At 45.2% G+C, this 24,845-nt stretch overlaps 3 protein-coding genes across 4 annotated transcripts in view; 1 reads left to right on the forward strand and 2 right to left on the reverse strand.

The window, feature by feature from the left end:
- Positions 1–12,311, reverse strand: part of cyfip1 (cytoplasmic FMR1 interacting protein 1) — a 35,791-nt gene extending 23,480 nt beyond the window's left edge. Inside the window, exons 1-8 of one of the 2 annotated variants that reach the window (XM_084444862.1) lie at positions 12,152–12,311; positions 3,252–3,369; positions 2,719–2,808; positions 1,979–2,056; positions 1,651–1,752; positions 1,255–1,436; positions 741–837; positions 310–438 (exon numbers count right to left, since the gene is read on the reverse strand). In XM_084444862.1, coding sequence (XP_084300988.1) covers positions 310–438; positions 741–837; positions 1,255–1,436; positions 1,651–1,752; positions 1,979–2,056; positions 2,719–2,808; positions 3,252–3,368 — 795 coding nt within the window. In that variant the 5' untranslated portion in view covers position 3,369; positions 12,152–12,311. Of the gene's footprint in view, positions 1–309; positions 439–740; positions 838–1,254; positions 1,437–1,650; positions 1,753–1,978; positions 2,057–2,718; positions 2,809–3,251; positions 3,373–12,151 lie in introns of both variants that reach the window. The other variant, XM_084444861.1, reaches the window with a different exon arrangement.
- Positions 12,312–12,967: 656 nt separating this feature from the next.
- Positions 12,968–20,576, reverse strand: tubgcp5 (tubulin gamma complex component 5). Its single transcript, XM_084443966.1, has 23 exons — positions 20,279–20,576; positions 20,107–20,160; positions 19,911–20,019; positions 19,672–19,768; positions 19,492–19,571; positions 19,212–19,347; positions 18,932–19,049; positions 18,710–18,799; positions 18,430–18,523; positions 17,975–18,227; positions 17,647–17,849; positions 17,126–17,241; positions 16,728–16,996; positions 16,118–16,316; positions 15,778–15,966; positions 15,089–15,271; positions 14,895–14,979; positions 14,684–14,804; positions 14,435–14,586; positions 14,083–14,208; positions 13,699–13,787; positions 13,483–13,583; positions 12,968–13,090 (listed from the first exon to the last, which is right to left on the reverse strand). The coding sequence occupies exons 1-23, from the start codon at positions 20,410–20,412 to the stop codon at positions 13,041–13,043; spliced, it is 3,048 nt and encodes a 1,015-aa protein (XP_084300092.1). The 5' UTR covers positions 20,413–20,576; the 3' UTR covers positions 12,968–13,040.
- Positions 20,577–21,130: 554 nt separating this feature from the next.
- On the forward strand, positions 21,131–22,384 carry chst7 (carbohydrate (N-acetylglucosamine 6-O) sulfotransferase 7; the record flags this gene model as incomplete). The annotated part of the gene is made up of 1 exon (XM_084444441.1): positions 21,131–22,384. The coding sequence occupies one exon, from the start codon at positions 21,131–21,133 to the stop codon at positions 22,382–22,384; it is 1,254 nt and encodes a 417-aa protein (XP_084300567.1).
- Between the last annotated feature and the right edge of the window lie 2,461 nt (positions 22,385–24,845).

Here is a 24,845-nt window from a genome sequence, read left to right on the forward strand (position 1 = left end):
ATTCTGTTTTTAATTGAATGTGTGATGTTCAGGTTTTAGCTCTGAGGTTTAGTTTGTTTTGTTTTTTTGTTGTTTTTTTAACTAATGTGTTTGTATCAATGAAATGTATGTTTTTGATGTGTCTTAACAGCTCCAGGACCATGACAGAAATAAGTGTTCACACTTTCTCATGTTCTTTTTTCTTTCTTTTTGTGTGTTTCAATCCAATAATAAATAAATGAAAAGAATGGAAAAAAAAAAGAAAAGCAGTGTTATTATCAATTGTGGCAAAAGGAGGCAGTCAATCCGAGCCTGCTGGCAAGTGCCTACTTTGAGCAGCGTGTGCTTCTCATTAGGGGTGAGGTACATCTTGTTGTCATAGTAGTCCACACACAGGTTCACGATGTCCGCCAGCAGCTCGTCATAGCCGTTGATGACCTCCAGCTGCTGCTGAAGGGACTGAGACACACACAGAGAGACAGATACTTTGAGACAGATAAAGCTGCAGTGTGTCCAGAGAATCCGGCAGTGGTTCTGTCTTGTCTGCAGCGATTCTGCCGAGGTGAGATGATGAGATGATGAGATGAGATGAGATGATGAGATGAGATGAGATATACTTTATTGTCCCCGCAGGGAAATTTGTCTTGGGCAAAAGTGCAGTTGTACATCAACGTTTTAAAAAACACACAGACAATACACAGTAGCAGCAATACACAGTAGCAGCAAGTACAAAGTAATCAACATAGTTGATTAGGTGTCACCTGGGTGATCTTGTTATGGTTGGCCAGGAACATGGACAGGTTCTGAGACTCCTGGATGGATGAGGGTTCTGACATCTTTCTGAGGAACTGGGCGGCTCTGAGGGGCGGGGCGGGAGAAAGAGGCACAGCGAGATATTGGGGGGAGATGGTGGAGAGAGACAGAGATAGTGGGGGGGAAGAAAGAGAGAGAAAGTGAAAGGAGAGAGAGGAAAGGTATGAAAGTTTTTCAGTCCGTCATTTTTAGCTCATCAACACCTTACCATCTGCACAGTGTTTCTCGGTGCCTATTTTAGCAGACTTTCTTTTACTAATTAAACTGACAACAACTGTCGAGTCACATCCCAGCCTGCACAGCTGGCAGAGTGAGCGAGATGAGAGGAGAGAGAGGCGTGTCTCAGGAGAACAGAGCTGGGGGGGAGCTGTCTGATACTGCCATCTAGTGCGCAAGCAATACTGTGTTTGTTTAGGATTTTCATGTTTTATCCACGTGTGGTTTTTGTGTGCGTCTGATTACCGTTTGTAGGCGGAGTGGTCATTCTTGACGCTGCACTTCATGTTCTTGAGCTCGTCCAGCACGGCAAACATGTTGATGAACTTGCCGAGGGTCAGCAGGTAGGCCTCGGACACAAAGTCCTTCCTGCGCTCGGTGTGACACAGGCGACGCACCTCTCCACAGAAGCGGTCGATCGCCGTGCGCTGAAAGAGAGAGAGAGAGAGAGAGAGAGAGATAGATAGAGAGAGAGACAGAGAGAGAGAGAGATAGATAGAGAGAGAGAAAGAGAGAGACAGAGAGAGAGAGAGATAAAGAATGAGAACAAGTCAGGGTTATAAACCAAACCAACAGAAGACATTATTTTTAAGATGCTACACTGGACAGAGGAGTATGGGTGTCTGACTGGTTGGGAGTCACCTGGAAGTACATGAAGTTCATGAGCTTGGTGACCTCCGGCTCCAGCACCTCCACTGTCTTCTCGTAGATCTCCACTCTGTTGGGCTGCTCGTTGCACTTCACCTGGGGGAGGAAATGCAGGTGGGGTGGGGGCAGTGGAGGCGTGAGTGAACAAAAGAATGAGAATATCAGTAATAAGGCACGAACGACTATGAAATTTTGCGGTACAGTTGGCCGACTGGAACTATGAGTAGTTTTTTCATGTAACTGGATCGTATTAGATGAGACACGTATATTTGCGGCGGGTCAGGTGCGCGTCTGAAGACTCGGCGCCCGGCCAGGCCGTTACCTGGGGGATGGCGCGCGAGCAGCTCCTCCACGTGTACAGCATGACGGCGTACTCCTGGCCCTCCTCCAGCATCTCGTTCTACGCAGGGACACGGAAAACAACACTCAATCAATCAATCAATACTTTATTTATATAGCACATTTCCTGCAAATTGCAACACTCACACGCTCACACACACACACTTCAGTTTCTCTCTAAAACTGTTTAAAAAAAAAAGAAGAAGAATCTACACATCCTGTACAGACGCAGGCAAGCGTGCGGCACGAACACACGCGCACGCACACACATATCTAATGTGACCCAGGCAGACTCTCAGCGTGTGTCGCGGAAGCGCCTCAGTGCTTTCAGGGCAGCTCCAGCTGCATACAAAGTGCTGATTGATTCAGCCCCAGGCCTGTAGAACAGCAATTATCCCTCACTAATTGGACACAAAGCAGCACTATTCCTGTTTGTAAAGCTTCAAAGCACCCATTTTGTGCCTGAATGATATTCGAAAGACCTGGTCCTCCCTGGACTGGGTCCTGGGTGCTGTCTAAGGGACAATGCCCAACGCTTGGTGGGGGGGGGGGCAGCCAAGTCTTCTCATTTTCCCCCTATTGATGCTCTTCCAGGACCCCTATCTCCAACAGGCCTTTGTTTCTGTTCTAGATGCTGGATTTCCCAGGAGGGAAAAGACTGGAGAGGAGGAAGTAAACAGGATGAGCTTGTTGAGCAGAAGCGAGGTGATCCCGCTGAGTTACCATGCTGGAGTGCACTGTGGCCTGCTCGATGTATCTGGCGATACCGGTCACAAAGGCGTTGCGGTCCTCGAAGTTGGTGTTGAAGTTGGGCTGAGGAGAGAGTAAAGGAATGTTACAGGATAGGAGTCAATCATAATTATACTAGCTAGCATTTTATTTATACTGTGTATATATCCATCCATCCATCCACTATATCTGTCTTAATGCATCAATGTAGACCAGGAAAGACCTGGGTCAAAATATTATGTGAAATACTTTCATTTAGTTTTCTGTGCATGATTGCTCTTGTTTGGCACGATGAAACCAATGGGATGTTCCCAAATATGTATACCCCACCCATCTGACAACAAGCAGACTCACGTAAACGCGTAAAGGATTAAAAGTATTTCAAGTAGTATTTGAACCCAGGTCTGGAGCAGAGAGCAGCATCCAGTTCCCTGAAGGCCCTTCGGGGCTGAAGGTACGAGGTCAGGTGGAGAAGGGGTGGAGTAGTCAAGTCCTCTGGAGGAAGAAGGCGGAGGGAGTGGTCTTACCTGGTACATGAGAGAGGAGGGCAGGGGCTCGATGCAAGGCTGCTGGTCGGGGAGGGGCAGCTCCTCCAGCAGGTCCACGTTGGAGAGCGCATCCTCCAGGGTAACCGTGGACGCCATGCTGCTGCAATGAGGACAGAGACCTCTTCATCTGATCTGTCGTCGTCTAATCAGAGGAGCCTCTAGATGTTACTGACAGGAAATGTCGCAGTGACACTCCAAATAATAGGAAGTTGTGCTGCCTCCACGGCCCGTACAGCACACCACATCCTGAGGTCATTTTCTCTGCTTCCCGTCAACCACAGAGCTCTAATTCTGCTACTTGAAATCAGACCTCATTAATATCACCGCAGGTCTTTCTATAGTGAGGGCGAGGCTATGACGCTTTGCTTCCCATTCTCTCACAACTGCTGATTGGGAGCATCATTTACAAAAGAAACAAGCATTCACATCGAAAACAAACAAAAAAACACACCGCAATCAAAATAGATAGTGATTGAAACAATCTGTCGTGACTCAGACCACCATCACAAAGGACTGTGTGCGTCCACGTGGCCAGGATCGGCAGGGGCACAGCGGGGGGGCAAACTGAGCCCCTACCCAGGGGAGAGGGGTGGCGGGTGCAGACGTCAGCAGGGAGACCAAGCAGGAATGGGACAGCAGCCATCATGGTGATGGACACAGAGGCACAGACATCAGACCAGGATCAAAATACTATTTAAAACAGCCTACATCCATCTTTCATTTACTTTTCTACGCACCACTGCTCGCCTGGCACAGTGGAAGCAATGGGCTGACCCCAAATAAGCAAACCCCACCCACTTGACACAGCCTCTTGACACATGGAGATTAAAGTAAACGCTTAAGTGATTGAAATTAGGCTATTTCAAATAGTATTTGACCCAGGGCTGGTTCACACACCAGGGGCCTCATTTATAAAACCTTGCTCAGGATTCACGTACTAGGGGTTGCGGACATCCGCAAGTTCCAAAAGGTACGCACAACGATTTTCAGATTTATAACGAAGTCCGTATGCATGTCCCACACCGGTTCCCCATTATAAATCTCAATCAACTCTAAACTTGGCACACGTGATCGCGCGTTTTGTCCCACCCTCTTAACGCCCATAAATGCCTATAAATGGCCAGTGAAACACCTCCAATTCACAGAAATCGATACAGCCCAAATCTAACATGACGGCAAACGTCATTGGCCACTAGGTCTTGCCCGTCACTGAAGACTCGCTCTCTCCGAATTCCTTCCTCCACATCATCCAACAACATAGGCCTAAGGCAGCCATTGTGAATTATAACGCATTGAAATTGCATACCTTTTTATATCCACCCACAGACATGATTATATGGAACAGGTGCGATTGTCATTGACAATATACAGTATGAACCACACACGTGATTGATTGGTTGACTGGTTGATTGATTGATTGATTGATTGATTGATTGATTGATTGATTTCATTTCTGGGTATAGGAGACAATACAGGGATGACATGTTGAGGTGAGGGCACTTATTTCCGACAATGCTGGATGTCATGAAAACAGGACACATAACATCCATAACATCTAAGACAATTAACAGCACTCTTATCTGCCCGACTGAGGCATCGAACACGGGGTCAGTTTAGCCTATTTCATTCATCAAATATGCATGGCGATTTCTAAATAGCCTAAATATCTTATAATAATGGGTGCCCTATGAATGTGGATTTCTGAGTCAAACAATGAGGCAATGAAACACCACCAACAAACACAGCCTATTTCTGTGTAACACCTTACAGTGAATCATATTATCCTTATAACATATTAGCCTACACATTGCCTGAGTAACCATGTCATGCACAACAGAGCACACTTGGAGATTTCTTGTTGCAGAAGGCTAGGCTGCATGTTGGCACTGTCATTTTCCCCGAGGTGAGAGGGGCTTCTCTACGACTAGAGTGATTGTTGCTCTACCAAAGTTGGGATTCACATAGCAGTGTAAATATGAAGGCCATTCACAAGTTATTAACAGTATTTGAATTATAGTGATTGCTTTGAGCACATAGCTTACGCTGTCCACATGATTATTTGTGAGAATAAATAAATAAAGGAATTATTTATGAGAATAAATAAAGGAATTATTTATGAGAATAAATAAATACAGAAATTATTTATGAAAATAAATAAATGAATCAATTGTTTAGCGATGACAGTTCCAATTGTACGCATGGATCAGGGTGTGCTTGGAGGTGAGCACATTCTCCGCCATTCTCCCGTCAAGTTTGTGGGAGGTGAGCACATTCTCCGCCATTCTCCCGTCAAGTTTGTTTTTTATAAATCCCGAAGTTCTCTCAGGAGTGGCGTACGCATTCTTTTGTGCGCACGCGAGCTTTATAAATGAGGCCCCAGGGCAAGAGGAGACCATGTGAATAGAAAGAGTAAAAAGAAACGCACACAGGCACTCCAGACCAGCTAGATGGAGAGATGCTTTATGTTGGAGAAACACAGTGGGTCATAGCCGGAGCCCAAACACACACAGCTGCCTGGTGTAGGTAGAGACCTACAGCTGCCTGGCGTAGGTAGAAACCTAACTACAAAAAAGATGAGTCACACACACCACAGGGCAGCTGCCTAGAATGTAGCAGAAGGTTGGGCATTGAAGCTCTTAAACCAAAGTTGTGAAACGAGCCAAGGAGAGGGGAAGACAAGAGGGCCACAGGAAGTGCTATGAAGACCTAAAGCATTCTGAAGCCTAGGCCTACAATTTGTACTTCTTTTCTTTCAAACAGCACACACTCAGCTGAAGTAACTGGCCATAAATCAACTGTGTATGCTGCAAGAGATAACAGAAGTATGAATCGTAAGAACTCCAGGCTAGAGAAATAAGCTGGTACCAACAGCACAGCCAACAAGACAGTACTGTACATCTACTGTACTCAAATACAATGTTTAATAATTATCATCCCATAATATCATCCACATTTGGAGAACATGACCATGGGAGATGGGCCTGATGCTATCTAGCTCAGACTCAGTAAAGAGAATTAGGCCTGATTCATAGTCGACGTAAACACGAAAGCTACGTTGTGAACGCAAGCTCCAACATGACTCGAGAGCTTGCGTTCTGTGTTTTGTTTTGTGGAAACGCAAGGAATTGCACTACTGCTTGCATCAAGTGACAAATTTCGGCATGACACACGCAAGGACGCAACGAGATCTTGCGTGGCCTTGCGAAGCTTGCGTTGCTTGCGCTTATGTAGTTTGCGTCGACTATGAATCCGGCCTTAGGCTACACGAGGAGGAACCTCTGCGACTTTCGCTACTGTGTTCAGTTCCTCTTGAAGACTGCAAGGTCAAACATTACAGAGAGGGGGAATGAGGCGGAAAGATGCTACTTTCGACAAAAAGAGGAATGCCAGTCACTTCTGGCCTTTTCAGAACACTAGAATAGAGAGTACTGACTGCACTGTTTGCTGGCTGGCAGGATAGGCTGCTGCTACTACAAGGCTAGCTCGCACCAGGAAGCCATGCGCTTCCACCTCCTCAACTGAAGCCTTTGGAGATTAAAATGTCCACTAGCCGCAAATAGGTGGACAGCACTTAGACAAGAAACCTGCCACAGGCAAGCATGCTCTGTGGAAAACAGAGGGAGCGAAGGGGAGGCTTTCAGTCTCTCAATTTGGCAAGTCTAGTCTCGCTGGAGGCTTCAAAACTCCGCCTCAAGCCCAGTGTTACAGGTCACAAAATGCAGCCTTACATTTTGATTGAGCGACTTGCTTCTTATTTTAAATAACCTGATCAGCTTTCAATGTGTTGTTTAGATTTTCTAACTGACAGAACCCAGCAGGTGTTAGTGAATGGACACATGTCCAACAGTATGGTCTCAAGCGCAGGCTCAACCCAGGGCTGTGTCCTGTCCCCCCTCCTGCTCATCATACAGATAGCTGCAGGAGTCCCAAGGAGGGCGGCTTTTTTGTTAAGTTCTCCGATGACACCCCCCTACTGTCTCTTCTCCAGGGAGCAGAGTCTGATCATGGTCATGCCCTACCTACCTTTGTGAAATGGTGTGATGACAACTACCTTGATCTAGATGTATCAAAAACAAAGGAATTAATTATCGATTTCAGGAAGAATCGTAGCAAACCAAAGGCCAGCATAATACATGGTGAGGACGTTCAATTTGTCAACACATATACTTTAAGTACCTGGGAACAGTGTCCGACTCTAAACTGGCTTCGATGCCAGACAGACGTCAAGCGTGGACAACAAAGAATCCACTTGATGAGGAAGCTCAACTGCCTCCATGTCTGTGAAAGCATTCTATGCAACTTCTATCAGTCATTCATCAAAAGCCTTCTGACGTTCTCTTTTATTTGCTGGTTCAATGGTTCGTCTGTGAAGGACAAAAATAGGTGAAATGGTATTGTAAAAGTCTGCTCCAAGATAATTGGAGTCAGGCAGAGGGACTTGGGCTCCCTTTGGGATTAACAGGTGGCCCAGAAGGCAGAAAAGATTATAAGCCAACCTGACCACGTTCTGGCCTCGGGTCAGCGGTATTTAGCGCCCCCCAGGAGAACAAGCCGCTATGCCAAGTCCTCCATTCCTTCTGCCATCAGACTACAAAATGCTTACAGTAGCCACTAAGGTGTTTTGAAACTGTGATCTATGTACTACTATGCTACTTATGTTGTAGTTATTATATTATTGCTGCTGTACCGCCCCTGTCTAGGATGATGTGGATCTTATGTCTCTAAACATATAACTTGTTTTTTTTGCTTGTGAATGTTTTTGCTGTGTTTTTATCTGTGGATGGGTTATGGGCTGCAAATAAATTGCCCTTCTGGGACCAATAAAGTTGTCTGAACCTGAATCTGAATCCACCAGGGTCGGGTTCAATTCTGTTTCAATGTAATTAATTCAGAATTCAAACTGAAATACAAATTCCAGTGTCTGTATTAAATGTGGACTACGAAATGTACATGTCTATACTATCTAAAGGATTTTAAACATTTATGACTGACATCATAGACGAGGACCAGACCAGTTTTATTAACCGACAGACAGACACAGGATAATATAAGGAGGATGATACACATTGTAGAGGAGACACAGAGGAAAAAGAATAGCACTATTTTAGTGAGCATAGACGCAGAGAAAGCCTTCGATAGTGTGAATTGGACTTTTTTATATAAAGCATTGGAAAGATTTGGTTTTATTAAGGATTCAGTCAAATGTATTAAGATGTAAGCTGGCATGTCAGGCCTCATCCAATAATATTTTGGGATAGCTGTCAAAAGTTCTCAACTGAGTCATTTTGGCGTGCTAGGCAAATTGCAGAAGTGTAGCCTACCAAGGTTGCCATTATCACTTAAATATGTTGCCTTATTTAAAAGTATCTAGAATTATAGTCATTCTACTCTATTATACCTGTATGATAGATGTAACCAATACAGATTCAAGATTTTGAATCTAGGCTTCTAGTGTTTGAGAAGCAGGATGCAGCTCTACGAGGGGAGCAAGGTGTGAAATTTCACAGAAATCTCCCTGCAAAGATATTCTGAATCGAGTACCAACTAGCCTGCGTCTACACAACGACAGTGAGTCCATCTAGGCCAGATCTTGCACCTCAAGGGATAAATGATGTGTATGGACTGTCCCCCTACAGTCCCTTTCTGCAGGCCCACCCCTATGATCAGAGTTCAGCTGTCACCATCCCCCAACGCTCAAGGTTTCATTTCTCCTAAAGCAAGTAAGAATATATCTGTGCTTGAGTTGACCAGATTGAGGAGTTAGGTCAAAAAGATTCAGTCAAATGTATTAAGACGCTATATCAGGAACCGACAGCCAGGATAACTCTTAATAAATAGTAGTCTCACGAATAGTATTAGACTGGAGAGGTCGACTAGGCATGGCTGCAGTCTGTCCCCAACCTTTTTGATATATTCATAGAGCCATTGGCAGCAGCAATCAGACAGAATCAAGACAACAAGAGGGTGGAGATCAGAGGCAGGGAACACCAGATAGCTCTGTGGTAGCCTACTTAGAGCAAACCTGTCTTTCCCCATGTTCATGAATCTGTTGCAAGAATATGGCCGCTACTCAGGATACAAACTTAACATTAACAAAACACAGATTTTAGCCATGAAATACACCCTGACACCAGAATTACAAGACACATGTAAAATTCAAAGGGAGTGGATAAGTTATATACAGCAAATTACATACAGATAAGTCAGGAACTCCAATTTGAAGGATAGAAATCATTTAAATGAATGTAATGCCAACTGTATCTGTTACAATCGCAACCAGTAATGATTCCTCAGAAACAATAGAATGGGACAGGTGGATATCAAGGATTATCTGGAGGGGAAGGAGACCGAGGATCTGACATGGGACTGTGACTCATAAAGAGGTCATGGGAGTACCCAAACTGCAAAACTATTTCTATGCTGCACAGCTCAGAGCCCTAACGTGTTGGTGTAATATGGTATAATATAAATGTGTAGCCAGATGGAAGGATATAGACATGGGGGGAAAGGGAAGTCAGGTACAGATATTAATGACGTAGACGGAATTATTTAGGAGGGAATATGGATTGTTGCAGAAAGACACACAGATCTTGAGGTGGATAACACATGACGAGATTTGAACCGAGAATAAATGATTGGGGCTTTGAGAAATGGGCACACAGGGGTATTACAGCTATGTACAATGGTTGAGAAGGGGGAAATGATACGTTTTCAGGGTTTGAGGAATACTTTTGATTTGGAGGCGAGGTATCTTTCAGGTGATGGATTACTACATAAAGGAGATAAAATTGGACAAACCTAACGAACAAAATAAGAATTAAAATAATGCTGGATGCATATGATGGGGAAAATGTAGGATAGCCTCAGCTCTATACCAGGCTCTTTTGACTAGTAAAGGGAATTCAACTCTGTACATTAAAGAAAAATGGGAGAGAGAGAGAGCTTGGAACAGAGATAACACTAGAGGAATGGCATAATGTGTGTAAAGTACAACACTCAACCACTAGCTTTAAGATATGGAGAGAATTTGGGTGGAAGAACATTACCAGGTATTTCATAACACCAAAGATAAAGGGGAGGTACCCCCCAGATCAGACATAATGTTGGAGGTTATGTGGCTAAGCAGAGGCAGACCCCCCCCCACACACACACACACACACAGACACAGACACAGACACAGACACAGACACAGACACAGACACACACACACACACAGACCACACACGTGTGTTTTGGAAATGCCAGAAGATGAAGGAATATGGAGATGGGGTGTGCAGGGTACTGAGTAAGATACTAGGATATGAAATACCCAAGTCCTCTCTGGTATTGTACTTAGGGGACTTAACACAGGATGATGTACAGGGAGGGGATAGATACTCTGTGAAAATATTAGTAGTAGCCATTAAAAAAAGCAATAATGAGGGCATGGTACAAGATAGACCCCCCAACCAAGGAGTAGTGGCAGAGTGTTGTATAGGAGATAATGCTATGGAGGGGTTCACACATATATTGAGGATGCAGATGGCAAAGTCTGAAGGGAAATGGGAAGTATGGATAGATTGTAGAGGGAATGACACCACTGATATTAAAGTTTGAGTATAAAAAATAAGAGTTGCATTAGGATTGGATGAAAGAGTCCATAAGCTATTGTTTAACTTGTTTAATGTGGTTTTATTGCATTATGTGTTTGTTTTTGTATAAATGGAAAATACCTATAAAGATTAAAGTTTAATAAAAGAAAATAGAGGCTAGGCCTACACTAATTTGAACAGTAGCCTACACATCTCATTCTCCTATGATAAAGGAAGTGAGGAGCTGTGGTACACAGCTGTGGTATGGCTACACAACATGAAATGCCGTGACTTCTGATAGATACCATGTAGTTTCCTGGGCTGAAGGGCAGGAGATAAGCACCAACTGAGGACAAGCACAATGTGGCTGGCATGCAGGATGCAGCTCTACGAGGGGAACAAGGTGTGAAATTTCTCAGAAATCTCTCTGCAAAGATATTCTGAATCGAGTACCAACTAGCCTGCGTCTACACAACGACAGTGAGTCCATCTAGGCCCAATCTTGCACCTCGAGGGATAAATGATGTGTATGGACTGTCCCCCTACAGTCCCTTTCTGCAGGCCCACCCCTATGATCAGAGTTCAGCTGTCACCATCCCCCAATGCTCAAGGTTTCACTTCTCCTAAAGCAAGTAAGAATATATCTGTGCTTGAGTTGACCAGATTGAGGAGTTAGCTAAAGATGCAATGAAAAAGATCTATACAGTTCATTTGAGCATAAGGTAATGAATTAGACTCCATGGATGGTACAGAGAACAACCTATAATTCAGTCTACTAGCATCTGAATCTCCTTGATGGCACTCTGACTATCAATATCAATGCATTCCACTGAACTGCTTCAAATAACTGATCAGGCTAGCTATCTTCAGAGTACAGACTACAGCTAATTTCGCCTACTTTCGAGCAATGGTCTCTAATTGACTTCATTTGGATGTGTCAACATGATTGAATGCTGGAATATTTGAGTCTACTGTCACAGCAGGGCGGACCCACAGTCCCGCATTCCTTTGATAAAAAGCCTGGTGGTGCGTTTGCCAGGAGACTCATGTCACACAATCGGGCCTACGAGTAAAGGGAAACAACCGAGTTGCGGCGAAACAAGTTGTTTTCACTCAAAATAAAGACCACTGCTACTTCCTATCGCCCACATTCAATGAAAATATGCATTTGTTGTTAAAAGCACAACGGTTAACCGGGGACCAAAGCTATCCTACAAAGACAACACCCAAAGAAACATCACAAAGTTTTCCTAGTGCAGCGCACAGCTGAGTTTGAAGCCAACTTCGCGAGCCGACTATAGTACTCACCCGGATAAATCCTGTGAAAATTGGTCAGTTCACAACTTTAGAAACCCATTTAGGAACAAAATCCGGAATATGAATTCCTTATGTTAGTACTGGTTGCGGATAAAGCGAGTGGAAACTACGTTCTACGCTTTTTTTGGCCGTACAGTAGGATCTTCCCTGAATCGATGTTATCACAGGCGAACAGGCGGGGAAGTCTAGTAGGGTGTTCCTGTCCCACTGAATCAGGGAAACTCAACAGGAAACTCCAGAGCTGCCGTGCTAACTTCATCCACTGGGGGCATCAGGGAACAACACATCAAAGCAGTCAAAGAATATTCCATACAGTCCGTCATCACGTTCTCTACCTATTATTTATTTAATTTTAACAATAATTAAATATGGAAAAGAAGGTGGGGGATGGCTAATGTGGGCACTTAATCAGCTCAACTCCCAGCAGCATCCATTTAGTCTATACTTTGTAAAAATGTAATAATGTTCATGTAGCGAATCAAAAATAGGCAAATCCCTTCAAAAGCTGTCACAAAAAGACAGGTGAGTATAACACAGCATCAAAACATGCCGTATACAAAACATACGCTTCCATGATTGTGCAGGATTTATTGTGCATTTATGTACATACATGGATCACATCCAATGACATTCACTCTCTGAATGGAGCATCCCTGATTTCAGGGACTATCAAGGGTGACTATGCTACTACACAGTCCATCCTCTTGAAGTAAGTTTCTACATCAACACAAACTGCGACAGCATCATCAGTCTCATGTGCTATGATGCAAGTTATCGTTGGACAACAACAGCAGTCGCAACACCAAGGACAGTTCACTACACAGCTGAATGTTGAGGATGGGACAGGGCATTGCAGGGACAGAGGAACCAGGTTCTCTCCTCAGCACTGCTCAAAGCCATAGGCGATCAGCGATAGGGCAAGGGACTCCACTATGACAGAGAAAAACAGAAAAACAGAGGGTCACAATTTCATCATTAAAATCCATTGCCTTAAAATAAAAAAGGCAAACAAGAACCTCTATATTTCCACCTGCTAGGGACTGTGAATAACAAACACTGGTTATAAGGACAGATCGTGAGAAGAGATCAACATGCACTCAAAATATTTGTGGTGCTGGGAGTTCCCCTTAGATATGATAATTTTCTAATAAAAAAAAATTGCATACTCCTGCACACAGCTTTCTCTGCATTCGTTCCTGTCTACGTTTCAGTTAGACCTCCATCAGCACAATGTTATTTTTATGCAGGAGTATGCTTTTTTTTTTTTTTTAAATAAGGACAGATCGCCCATGTGGGCAAATTTCAGGATTGTTTTTACTCACAGTGGGGAAATGAGCCTCGGCACACAGCCTTGTTCAGTATGGTCACTAGGAACATGTGACAGTTTTTGAAATCGGATTCCATCTTATCAATGGACTCAATCCTGGAATGGAGAGATGTGCATAATACAGACTTAAAACAGACTTAAAACATTAAGACAATGTCCATCCAATTCAGGTTTTGATTATGTTATTTCCTGGATTTCCTCCATGACTCACTTCCAAGCTCCGAATCCAGCTTGCCATCGGTCAGAGAAGATGAGGACCAGATTGAGAACCTTCATTATTGCCTCCTTCACAAAGCTGACCTGAGGAGACAAGATCACATGACTTCAGAGACCAAATTTAAACCTCTACACAGACACTCACAGGGCAGCACCAAACATAACACCTTTCTCATCCAGCTCTCTTTGACTGCATATGCCTACCAGTTTGGGGTCAATTCTGTTTAATTTCAGTCCAAGACACTTTTGATGCAAAAAAAACGTCTGCATATACAAGGCATCTGAAATAATTATTCTATAATGGAGTTGTTATTTCAGTTACAATCATGACGTCAAACCCTGGATTTGAAACTTAATTAACCGCAACCCTGATGCCCACCTTTTCTCTCAGGAGGCAGCGGTCATGGATGGTGGACAGGTATCTGTAGTGGATCTTGATCAACTGGTCCAGATCCTTGGCCTCCTGTACCTGGTGCTGAAACTCCAGGCCGGTGCTGTGCAGAATCTAGCAAGAGTAAACAGTAGACAAATATTTACGCAGCCTTCCAATTAGGAAGTGTATCCAAAATCCATATGTACACAACCCCTCTTATAGTCTTCACTCCCGAAGTAGTAGTACATTGACTACCTACATTAAATGCAATTATTGTTAAGTCGCTTTGGATAAAAGTGTCTGCTAAATGACTGCAATGTAATGTAATAATGTTCCTTGTGCCTATGATGAATCTTACCCTGGTCATGATGTAGTTGTGTAGACTGTTGACAAAATGCATCAGCTTGACACGTAGCAGGAACATGCGGTGGATCTGTTGGTTGATGGGCTCTTTGGTAGTTACATCCTCTGGCAAAACTCCTTCCAATCGTTTAGTGGCCACGGTCAGATCTATCGAAGGGAATACACCGTCGGTCAGTATAACACTTCAGCAGCCATGGGGGTGAAAGGGGGATTACTGTATGTAGGAGAGAGAATCTGCTCACACCTCTGAACCAGAGAGTGTCCAGGCTGTACTTGGCCCATTTGATCTGCAGGAGGAGGAGGAACACTTGATTGTAGATCTTCTGACACTCAGAGCTGATCACTATGTCAACGGGCCAGGGAACCTGTGGGGCGACACAGCTCAAGATCAGTTCTGTGTTTAAGCATGATGAGTGAATCATGAAAGAGGCATTCCTCGAAGATTGCCTGCCTACCTTATAACTGAGGGTGAGGCTATCCAGATTGTTAACAGGCTGCTTCTTCCTAGCAGGGTCAATGGCTTCCAGGAAAATTAATAATCTGTAAAACGCAGGCAAATTGAACACTTATCGTGGAAATGATCTTCAAGGAGAATCGACACTGGCTGACACGGCAGCATATGAATTCACGGCTAAGAGAAGTGCAGTACCTGCTGCTGTCCTCTGGACAGCGCTGTCCCACTGCCTCCTGCAGCTGCACATTGAGGAACGACAGCTGCTGCCAGCTCTCCTTCTCCCGCACCTTGTCAAAGATGGCGGTGTAGAAGTCATACATGGTGTCTCCAGCCTCCAAGAGGAAGTAGTTCCTCATTGCCTGGAGGTACTCCAGCAGTCTGTGGAAGAGGACAGAGGAAAACAGCGAGGTGATAGTGCTGTGCTGGTAAACCTGTGAATAAATGCACACATGACTATCCACAGACATCCTAGTTGGGGAAACAATGCACATAAATCAATGTCTAGTCTCACATAACCAAACCTTTCACCACACTTCGTTTCGCGCTGTTCCAGTGCTGGACCCCCTTACCACTCAGAGATACAGCGCTGTATTTATTTCAACCAATCACAATCGCCTTGGGCAGTGCTAAGCTTCTTTTTTTTTTAACAGTGCCCTTACCCTTGTGTTGAGGGATTGGATCTAATTGAGAGGCTTACCTCAAAAACCTACATCCGTTGAGCCAGACTGGTAAATGCCCTAAGTCATCACGCATTCCTCATCTAGTAAGACGTGCTAAGGAGACCTGTACTATATAGATAGACTGTAATTAGGTAGTTAAGCTGAACAATGAAGTTGAATTCTAAACTATTCACGAAGAACGACCTGGAGAACAGAGACACTCACCTGTAGTCTTTCTTCAGGGTCCTCATTAGGTTCCCACAGCATTCGATGTACCTCCTCTCAATGTGGGGGTAGAGGCAGGACCGCAGAGTCAGCTCAAATGTCTGGCAGGTCACAGACTCTGAGGAACGGTCCACTATGACATCACCACCAGAGAATCTCTCGTGGAAGTCGCTCTGCTCCAGGTACAGCCTGGGGGCCGGGGGGTCATTAGTCACTAACACTGGGTGGGGCTCTCTGGAGCTACTAAACAGGTTACTGAATTAAGTCTTCCAGACCTGGGTCAAATACTGTTTGTAAATACCTTTGTTATATTGTGATTTGTAAATACCATACAGCTTACCTGGCGAAGTTGATGGCCAGCAGGGGGTCATGGATGTCATCCATCTGCAGATGCTGGACCACAATAGACTGCATCTTGATCAGGCTCCTCTTGGTGGCCTGTTGCTCGGAGACCGTATCCGCGGGTGAGTTTTCTCTGCGCCGGAGGCGCGACTGCACAGACTCCAGGAACAGCGTGTACAAGCTCTTCCTTTCCGCATCTGAAACATGGCGCTCATGTGACTCAGGACACAGCAACTAACTGAGGCCCCGGCCTCACATTCACACATGGGGGCACTCCCTGTAACTATCACATTCACATGACTGGGGCTCTGCCTGTAACTATCACATTCACATGACGGGGGCTCTGCCTGTAACTATCACATTCACATGACGGGGGCTCTGCCTGTAACTATCACATTCACATGACTAGGGCTCTGCCTGTAACTATCACATTCACATGACTGGGGCTCTGCCTGTAACTATCATTCACATGACGGGGGCTCTGCCTGTAACTATCATTCACATGACGGGGGCTCTGCCTGTAACTATCACATTCACACATGACAGGTGAGTCAGATACTCTCTGTCTGCACCACGGTGCTTTCTACAGGTGCCGTTCCAACACTGACCTCTAGAGGAGCCGTCTTGCGGCTCCATCTCCTTGCAGTCCAAGTTCTTGAGCAGCTGCATGGACTTGCCGGCCATGATGATCTGCTTGAGGACGGGCTTGAGGAAGGACACCATGGTGAGCTGTCGGCCGCCGGAGCCCTGCTCTCCTCCGGAGCTTCCGCTGGCGGCGTCGCTCAGCTTCTCCTCGCTCTCCACCGCCTCCGATATGCTGTACAGGGTGTAGGTGGCGTACCAGAAGTCCCGGTGGTTGACGGGCACGTCCTTGTTCCTGGTTAATGTAACACCGGCAAAGGTCAGCTCAGGGTCGATGCTCGTAGACAGGCGTCTTGTTCGCGAGCGCTTTTGAGTAAGGCTCCCCTTGCATCTGGTTTCAACGAGCAGATTAGGTTTCCTTTACCTCTGAATGATGAACTCTTTGGCGGGGTCAAACAGGTGGCCATGGACGATCCACTCATCCACTATCTCCAGGTACGGTCTGACTGTCTCCGTCCAAAGGGAGAACAACAAAGCCACCTAAGACAGCAGGCGGAATGAGATACATGAACAACTAGACACGTCTCCATTTAGTGTTATACTGCTTGTACTGCTGCTACCACTGTATGCTGTGTGGTATGTGCTTTTAATGTTGCTTATGTTGTTTGACATTTTATTACGGTTGTTGTTTGATGTCGTATGTTGTTTGAAACTTTTGCGCCTGTCTTGCCCAGGGCTCCTTCGAAAAAGACATCGTAATCTCAACAGGACTTCCGTGGACAAGTACTTAAGAATCATGAGATAAATTTACAGCGAGTACTCAAGAATGAGATACATTTACAACTAGTACTCAAGAATGAGATACATTTACAACTAGTACTCAGACAGTCAGTTTCCCTGTGTTTTAAGCCATGCTCAAAAGAACACAGTCAGGGTCCAACTCACCGCCTGCTCCGAGGCCTCGCCCACACTGTCGTACTCGATGATGGCCTTGTAGAGCGTGTTCAGCAGATGGGAAGCACGCACCACGTTGGGTGTCTCAGGGGGAACCTCAGCTACCCCTGTACAGAAGACCTTGTGCAGCACTTTGATCTGCGCCAGGTGGGGGGTGAGTCTCTCCAGCACAGCTGACAGGGTTACTGTCTCGTCTATAAGAGAGAAGTTAAATCACAGCTCAGGCCCAAAAAAAACCTCCTATAGACAAATCAGCTACCGTATGAAATCATACGACAGACCACGAAGAAGAGCCATGCACAACAACAATGACACCTGCCTTTGCAAATGATATCTTTCTCTATAGTAGTGAGCTCCTTTTTGAAGCTGGCAAAGAACTTGTAGAGGGACCAGACAAAGGCTTGGTAGGTCCTAAAAGGCGGATCGGTGCCCTTCTTGGAGGTGTGGGAGGAGCCAGACCCTGGCGGGCACGGCTCACAGTTGTACCCTGTCACTTCGTCTATGAACCTCTGCAGCCGGAACACAGCCTGTCCGTACACGGCTATGTGCTCCAGCACAGAACGCAGGCAGTTCTGCAAACAGAGGGGGGCGGGGTGACTTGTTATCAACTAGCTTTAGATTGAGTGTACTGACAGACCTCTCAGCAACAACAGCCATGTTATGTTATTGCTAAAAGTGGAGTAGCTCATTATCTATCTGTATCTAGCTTTAGTGTAGTGACAGATCGTTTTGCAATAGCAGTCATGTTATGTTAGAGGTAAACTATCTACTTACACTGGTAAGGTGAGTGACCACCACATCATTCCTTACTAACACTTTGCCATCCTGATGCTGAAATATTACGAGTTTCTCCACCCCAGACAGAAGCCTAAAACCAGAAAAGGATTTTTGGTCAATTACAAGCAAAAAGAAAAAGATCCGGGTGGAATAATCAGTCCAGTAAGAAGGTTCAAATAAGGAAGGAAATGTCTGTCATCATGAATGCAGTGTTATGATACTGTAGGAGTGGAGACCATCTTTGCAGAGGGCAGAGGTCTCAGTAGAGTTATCTTACCACAATGTCTCTCGAATCACTTGGGTCTCAGTGACAAAAGATTTCTCTTCGGGTAGATACAATGGATCAGTGTTGTACAGATGTTGGTCCCTGAGAGACAACAACTCAGGGACATTAGCACTCGAGCAATCATATGTCTGAACAAGTTACTGTGTTGACTTAGCCTATAACTTGCCATCATGCACAAATGTCCATTTGGCAGCCATGGTGCAGGTGTCTTACCAGACGTTGAGCAAGTTGGAGTGTAGATGGAGGCTATGAGGGAAACGGGGAGCGTGTCCCACCCAATATGGTGTCACTACGTGCTGCTCCAGCCAAGCACGGGCGTCAGGCTCACCCACTGCCATAAAAACAGAAATAACATAAATTACTGAAACTAATCATAAGAACTTTTTCAGCTCTTCTACAGACAACAGCATGCAACATCACAAAAACATCCAGATATCATCAGGCCGTTTAAACAGTTTCTAACACAGCGGCAGTTTTGTTCAATCATCTGCACCTGTCCATGAGACTGGCACCGCCTTATTGGAGTGTCCCTGATCGTCCTGAGGGGTTCTGTCCACCTGAATTCCGGAATCTTCTCGACTGAGAGGCTGCTGCGTGTCGTCCTCCTCACTCTCCTCCTCAGACCATTCCTGTAAAGGAAAGCAACGAACGGTTTCAGACCTCCAATCCTGGTCAGCCCACAGGCTACTGTAATTATGGCCAATCTACTGTCCTGCTTCAGACAGTGAAGGCCAACCAACAACAATTTAAAATGTTTTTCAATTTGGACTTACCGGGGTGTCTGGAAATGGTCCATTGTCAATATCCACTCCTTCCATCAAATATGCTGCCCAGTCAAAATCATCTTGTTTTTCTGTTAAACACAAAGACATTGGTCCATCTGAACGTTGACAAGTAGGGACTGTAAAAGGTAGAGAGGTAGCTGACATTAGAGAAAAGTACAGTGCACTCACCAGTCTCCCTCAACCTGGGTCTTTCACTGAAGTTTGAATTTGAAGGAGAGTCTGACAGGAATAGCAACAAGGCCAGCACACTGTGATGTGCATCAGTCTACATAGCAAACACAATAGAACACAAAGGTGATATGCACATACATGCACAGCCAACTGAACAAGGGTAATAGCAATATCTTATTGAATATGACGTCTGCACGGTCACTGAATTAATAGGTAGATCTAACATTTTTAGCTACCTTAGTGCCATCGGTGTTGGGTAGGGGTGAATTCAGGAACTCCTGAGTCAGTCTTGTCCAGCTCTCTGCTTTGCTTAGGTCTGAGTGAACCATCAGTTTTTCATAGATCCTGTATGTTATATAGACAGAAAAGTAACTAAAATGTGCATAAATTGGCAAGTACCAATACTAATAACCTCGAAGCTGGGTAACTTACCCACTTATACTGCGTTGAACCTTGTGACTGTCAACATCGAGGTAGCGGTGAAACCTGAAAAAAAAAAAAAATGTCAATAGACATACAGTTGTTTAGCTAGAAAAGGAGCATCCGCTAGCTATCTAGCACCAGCTAACATTAGTGTAACATAGAGTACCAGATTAAGAGTTACCTGAAATTCGACCAAGCAAATTTTAATGCCGCTTGGTAGTTCTGGTCATCTTCATCTTGGATCCCAGTGAGACAAGCAATAATGTTCTTTATTTCCTTCTCAGTCTCTTTTTCGAATTCAGTCCAGTGGGACATTTCAGCTGCAGCTAACGAGGCTGGCTGGCTAGCTACGTGCTAGCTAGCTACCAATACCATGTAACTAACAGTGATGATACACTGTGGGGCTAGCACGCTTGCTCAGCTGTATTGCTACCTTGAGGTAGCCTAGACGAGTTATATTCGATTTGCTGTTATCGTTATTGCATCCATTGTTTTGTTTATCATCTCTACCGGTAATAACAACCATAGGGTAACAACGTTCCCGCCCCTCCTGAAATGTGAGATCACGTGACAGCTAGCTTAGGTCAAGAGCCTGGGGTCAAGAGCCTGGGGTCAAGAGTAGGCTACCCAAGCCCCCAGCCCAGGAACTTTTTAAAGCAGAAATCAAATCTTAAAAAAAAAAAAAATTGCCGAGCTCCATAGTAGCCTAAAGAGTGCAGAGTTGAATCCTAATTGGTTGAGTCCTGGTTGAACCCGAATTTCCAACACCAAAAGCAACCACTTGCTGCCTTTTCCCTGCGCAAGATAGAAGTATTATTAAGTATCACTATAATTAATTGAAGTTTAAGTCTAAATTGTTTGAGCGATCTCCGCTCCATTCGTGCTTGGACACTCTTATTTTGACACGATGCATCCAGGGGGCGTGGCGATTCTTTTGATCTTAAAAACTTTACTACTGGTGGCCACTGCGCTCACAGAGCGGCGCTAATTCTCTAATGAAGACACAATCCTTGTCCGTCACGCAAGCGGGGAAATGAAGAGGAGACTACAGAAGAAATATTTGATTATAATTTTAGGATATTCCGTATTACTCCTTTTAATTCCATATATGCTAGATTACAGGAGTAAACCTCAACCTGTTAAACATGGACAGCAACAACTCAGATGTCCTGACTTGGAGAACACGATGGCTCTATGGAATAATGGGGATAAGATCAACAACACCGATAGGATTGAGGATGCTGTCATCAGGAACCACTCCAGAATACACATCTACCTGCATGCTACTTGGAGGACAGGGTCTTCTTTCTTAGGGGAATTGTTCAACCAACACCCTGATGTGTTCTACTTATACGAGCCCATGTGGCATATATGGCAAGCTCTCTATCCAGGGGACGCAGGCAGTCTTCAAGGAGCCGTCCGGGACATGATGAACTCTCTCTTCCGTTGCGACTTCTCTGTCCTTAAACTTTACGCAGGAACTCAAAACATCACAACTTCTTTCATATTTGGATGGAAAACGAACAAGGTTATATGTTCGGAACCTCTGTGCGATGCGCACAAGAGACATGAAATCGGACTAATACGCGAGGACCTTTGTGGAAAATGCCAAAAACGAGACATTAAGGAATTGGAGAGGGAGTGCAAGAAGTATCCTGTCATGGTAATCAAAGGTGTCCGCATTTTAGATCTCAGTGTACTCGTTCCTTTGATGAAAGATCCCGCACTAAATCTTCAGATCATTCAACTGTTCAGGGACCCGCGAGCTGTGCACAATTCACGTCTTAAATCGAAACAGGCGCTGGTCAAGGAGAGCATACAGGTGCTGAGGAGTAAGAAACAGACAGACAAGTACAAGCGTCTTCTAGTTCCAAACAGTAGGGTAAACCGTGCAGAGAGTTATGTTGCGAGCGCTATGGAGTTGATCTGTGATAACTGGCTCAATGACATGATGCTGGTCATGAACGCACCTCCCTGGGTGAAAAGGAATTATATACGAATACGCTATGAGGACTTGGTGCTGCACCCTATGGACGAATTGCAGAAGATGTATCGTTTCTCTAATCTTTCGACCTTTCCCGCACTTGAGAAATTTGTGTTGAACATGACACATGGGCATGGGTACTCATCGGACAAACCATTCCTCATATCTTCAAGAGATGCTAAAGAGGCAATTTTCGCCTGGAGAGAACGGTTAAACGTCGAACAGATCAGTCAAGTGGAAGCCTACTGTAGTGAAGTCATGCGTCAATTGGGTTATCAGAAAAACACTGTGGATAAAAGATAACCAACGTCAAGATCGAGGTATGGGGGCAGCTATGACGATTTCGTTTAAACTGTATGTAGGGCACTGTGGACGTATAGCTTAGGCCTAGCTTGCAAAAACTGACGCAGGAATGGAATGCAATCTAGTGGTATGATTAGTCACCCATGCAAAATAGATGATTTGCATATCTTTTACTGTTCAAAACCATTATCGCACTCCGCCGCCTATCACAGTGGTCTTTTTTGAAATGTGTGTAAAGCCAGACTGAACACTAGCTACCCCAGTGATCGAGGTAGGCTACACTGAGGGATCATAAGTCCACTTTCACACATTCGTGGCACCTGATAGTGAATCTTCCTTGTATTGGCTAATATTTCATACTGTCACACAATATATCTCAAGATCCAATGAACAAGCTGAGAGACACACTTGCATGCCGAGTGAGTGTATGATTCAATAGATGGTCTGGCCAGTCTACTATCTCTGGCCAGAGAAAATTCTAAAGGAACTTTGAAAAGATCAATGCAATGTTACCATCAGTGGAACACACACGCACTATAATACCTGTTAGAATCATCACAAACACCCCAAGGAGAGTTCCTCACAGGAAACGTGAGGGAAATATTTCTCCCCATCCTAAGCAGAGACGTATCTGGGATCTAATAGAGGGCTCGTTGTTTACTCCCTGGCTGGCAGTGATGGGCTCCTCTCGTTGGTAACTGGGCTGGCAGAAAGTCACAAGCTCCAGGCCTTACCAAGGAACAGGGGAACATTGTATATCCGTGTCCATGAAGGGACAGAGCTCCCTGGGTCTGACCTGTCATCACCAGCCGTGACAAGCAGACCCTTCAGTGCCAGGGAGTGAGGCCAGGCTGCCTGCAAGCCGGCACCAGGCACAGGGTGGGGTGATTGAGGGCTTGGTGCCTTTCTACTGGGGGAGGGTTTATTACCTGTTAACTATCAGCCGAACACAAGCCTGCTGATAGAAGGGTGTCAACGTCTGGAGCAGCGCTACAGTCCTTCCTCAGGGAGACGGCCAGGGTTGTTTTTCTAGGTCTTTCATTTCAAATCATGTCGCAATTCCATAGAGGCTAGCTCAGTTGAAAGTGATGTAAGATGTAAGTCGAAACGTTCACTGAACCTTCTGTCTTCCATTACAGGTGCCTGGTGTTTAGGCATGAAATGACTGGGAGAAACCATGATCGTAAGAGTTGGAAACCGGTCCAGAGGGCAAAGCAATGGACAAGAGAGACTTGTTGGTCCTCTCCCCGACCAAGCAAATCCTGTTCGATGACGACGGGGAGAGGATAAGGCAGAGTTGTCGGCCAGACCGTCAGAAACCTTATAGAGATAAGGAGCCAAAGGAAGTTTGGCATCTTCGGGTCCTAGAGGACCTGCCACCAACATGGTCCCTATGGAGAGTTCATGAGTTCAAAGACCACACCAACAACAGATCGGTAGTTAGTTCGACCGATAATGACGTTTACTGAACTAGATTGTACAGAATGGATGATAAAACAGTAATGAATGAATGTGAGCAATTAGTTGTATCCAGGCAGCAGACTACGGGTGTGTGGCGAATAAGCCCTCTGTCGGACGTCCCAGAGCTCGGCAGATCCGGTGCACGGAACCTGGGTAGCACATAGAGGAGCATAGAAGCAGAGGAGGAGATGGGGTGGGATGCAGAAGTAGCAGAGCACATGTACGGGTGACAGGGAGATCAAGAGGGTGTTTTTTCTGTCATGTGTTAGCAGGATGAGAGGGGTTGTGATGTGGTCTTCCATCTCCCGAACCTCAGTTAAATCTAACTCCAAAAAGTCTACTCTAGACTAAAGAACACAAGTCAACTAAAAAAAGAGTAGAGACCAGGTGAGTTAATGCCACCATACTAGGCCTGGTCCTGTGCTTCCATTCTGTCATCAGTGACACTAATCTCTCCTCAATCCCCAGCTGGCCTGGGCCATAATCAGCCCCAGACTAGCCTAGTCTGGTCTGAGAGGCTGCTACCTGAGCCCAGACTGTGTAGCCCTGCCCTCATATTTAGCCTGCCCTCATATTTAGCCTGACCTCTGAATCTCAGTTCTGACCTAGTCCATTTAATGAGTGATATTCCTAAAGGTGTTTAGACTCAGAGGTCATCTTGAGCGCTGATACTTAACTACTATAGTTTGCTCATTCTATAGAGAGGGAGGGTGAGAAACTAGATAACCATGCTAACGCAGAGCTTTGACAAACTGTACTGTATGATGAGAGAGGAGAGACCTGTGTGGAAGGCTGTAGTTCCACCACCCACACCCTTCTGGAATTCACACAGCTGCAGCTCTCCAACTGTTACTGACGACACACTCACATTAGTGTGAAATTCCCTGATATCCCATGGAAATGCTTGGAGGAACCGCCTTCTCCATCCTTGCCAAGACCTCTTGAGCAGACAGTCAATGGTGACCACAGCAGGCTCTAACATGGCGTCTTGAGAGATGTG

This window comes from Borostomias antarcticus, assembly GCF_949987555.1.
Source record: "Borostomias antarcticus genome assembly, chromosome: 10".
NCBI lineage: Eukaryota > Metazoa > Chordata > Actinopteri > Stomiiformes > Stomiidae > Borostomias > Borostomias antarcticus.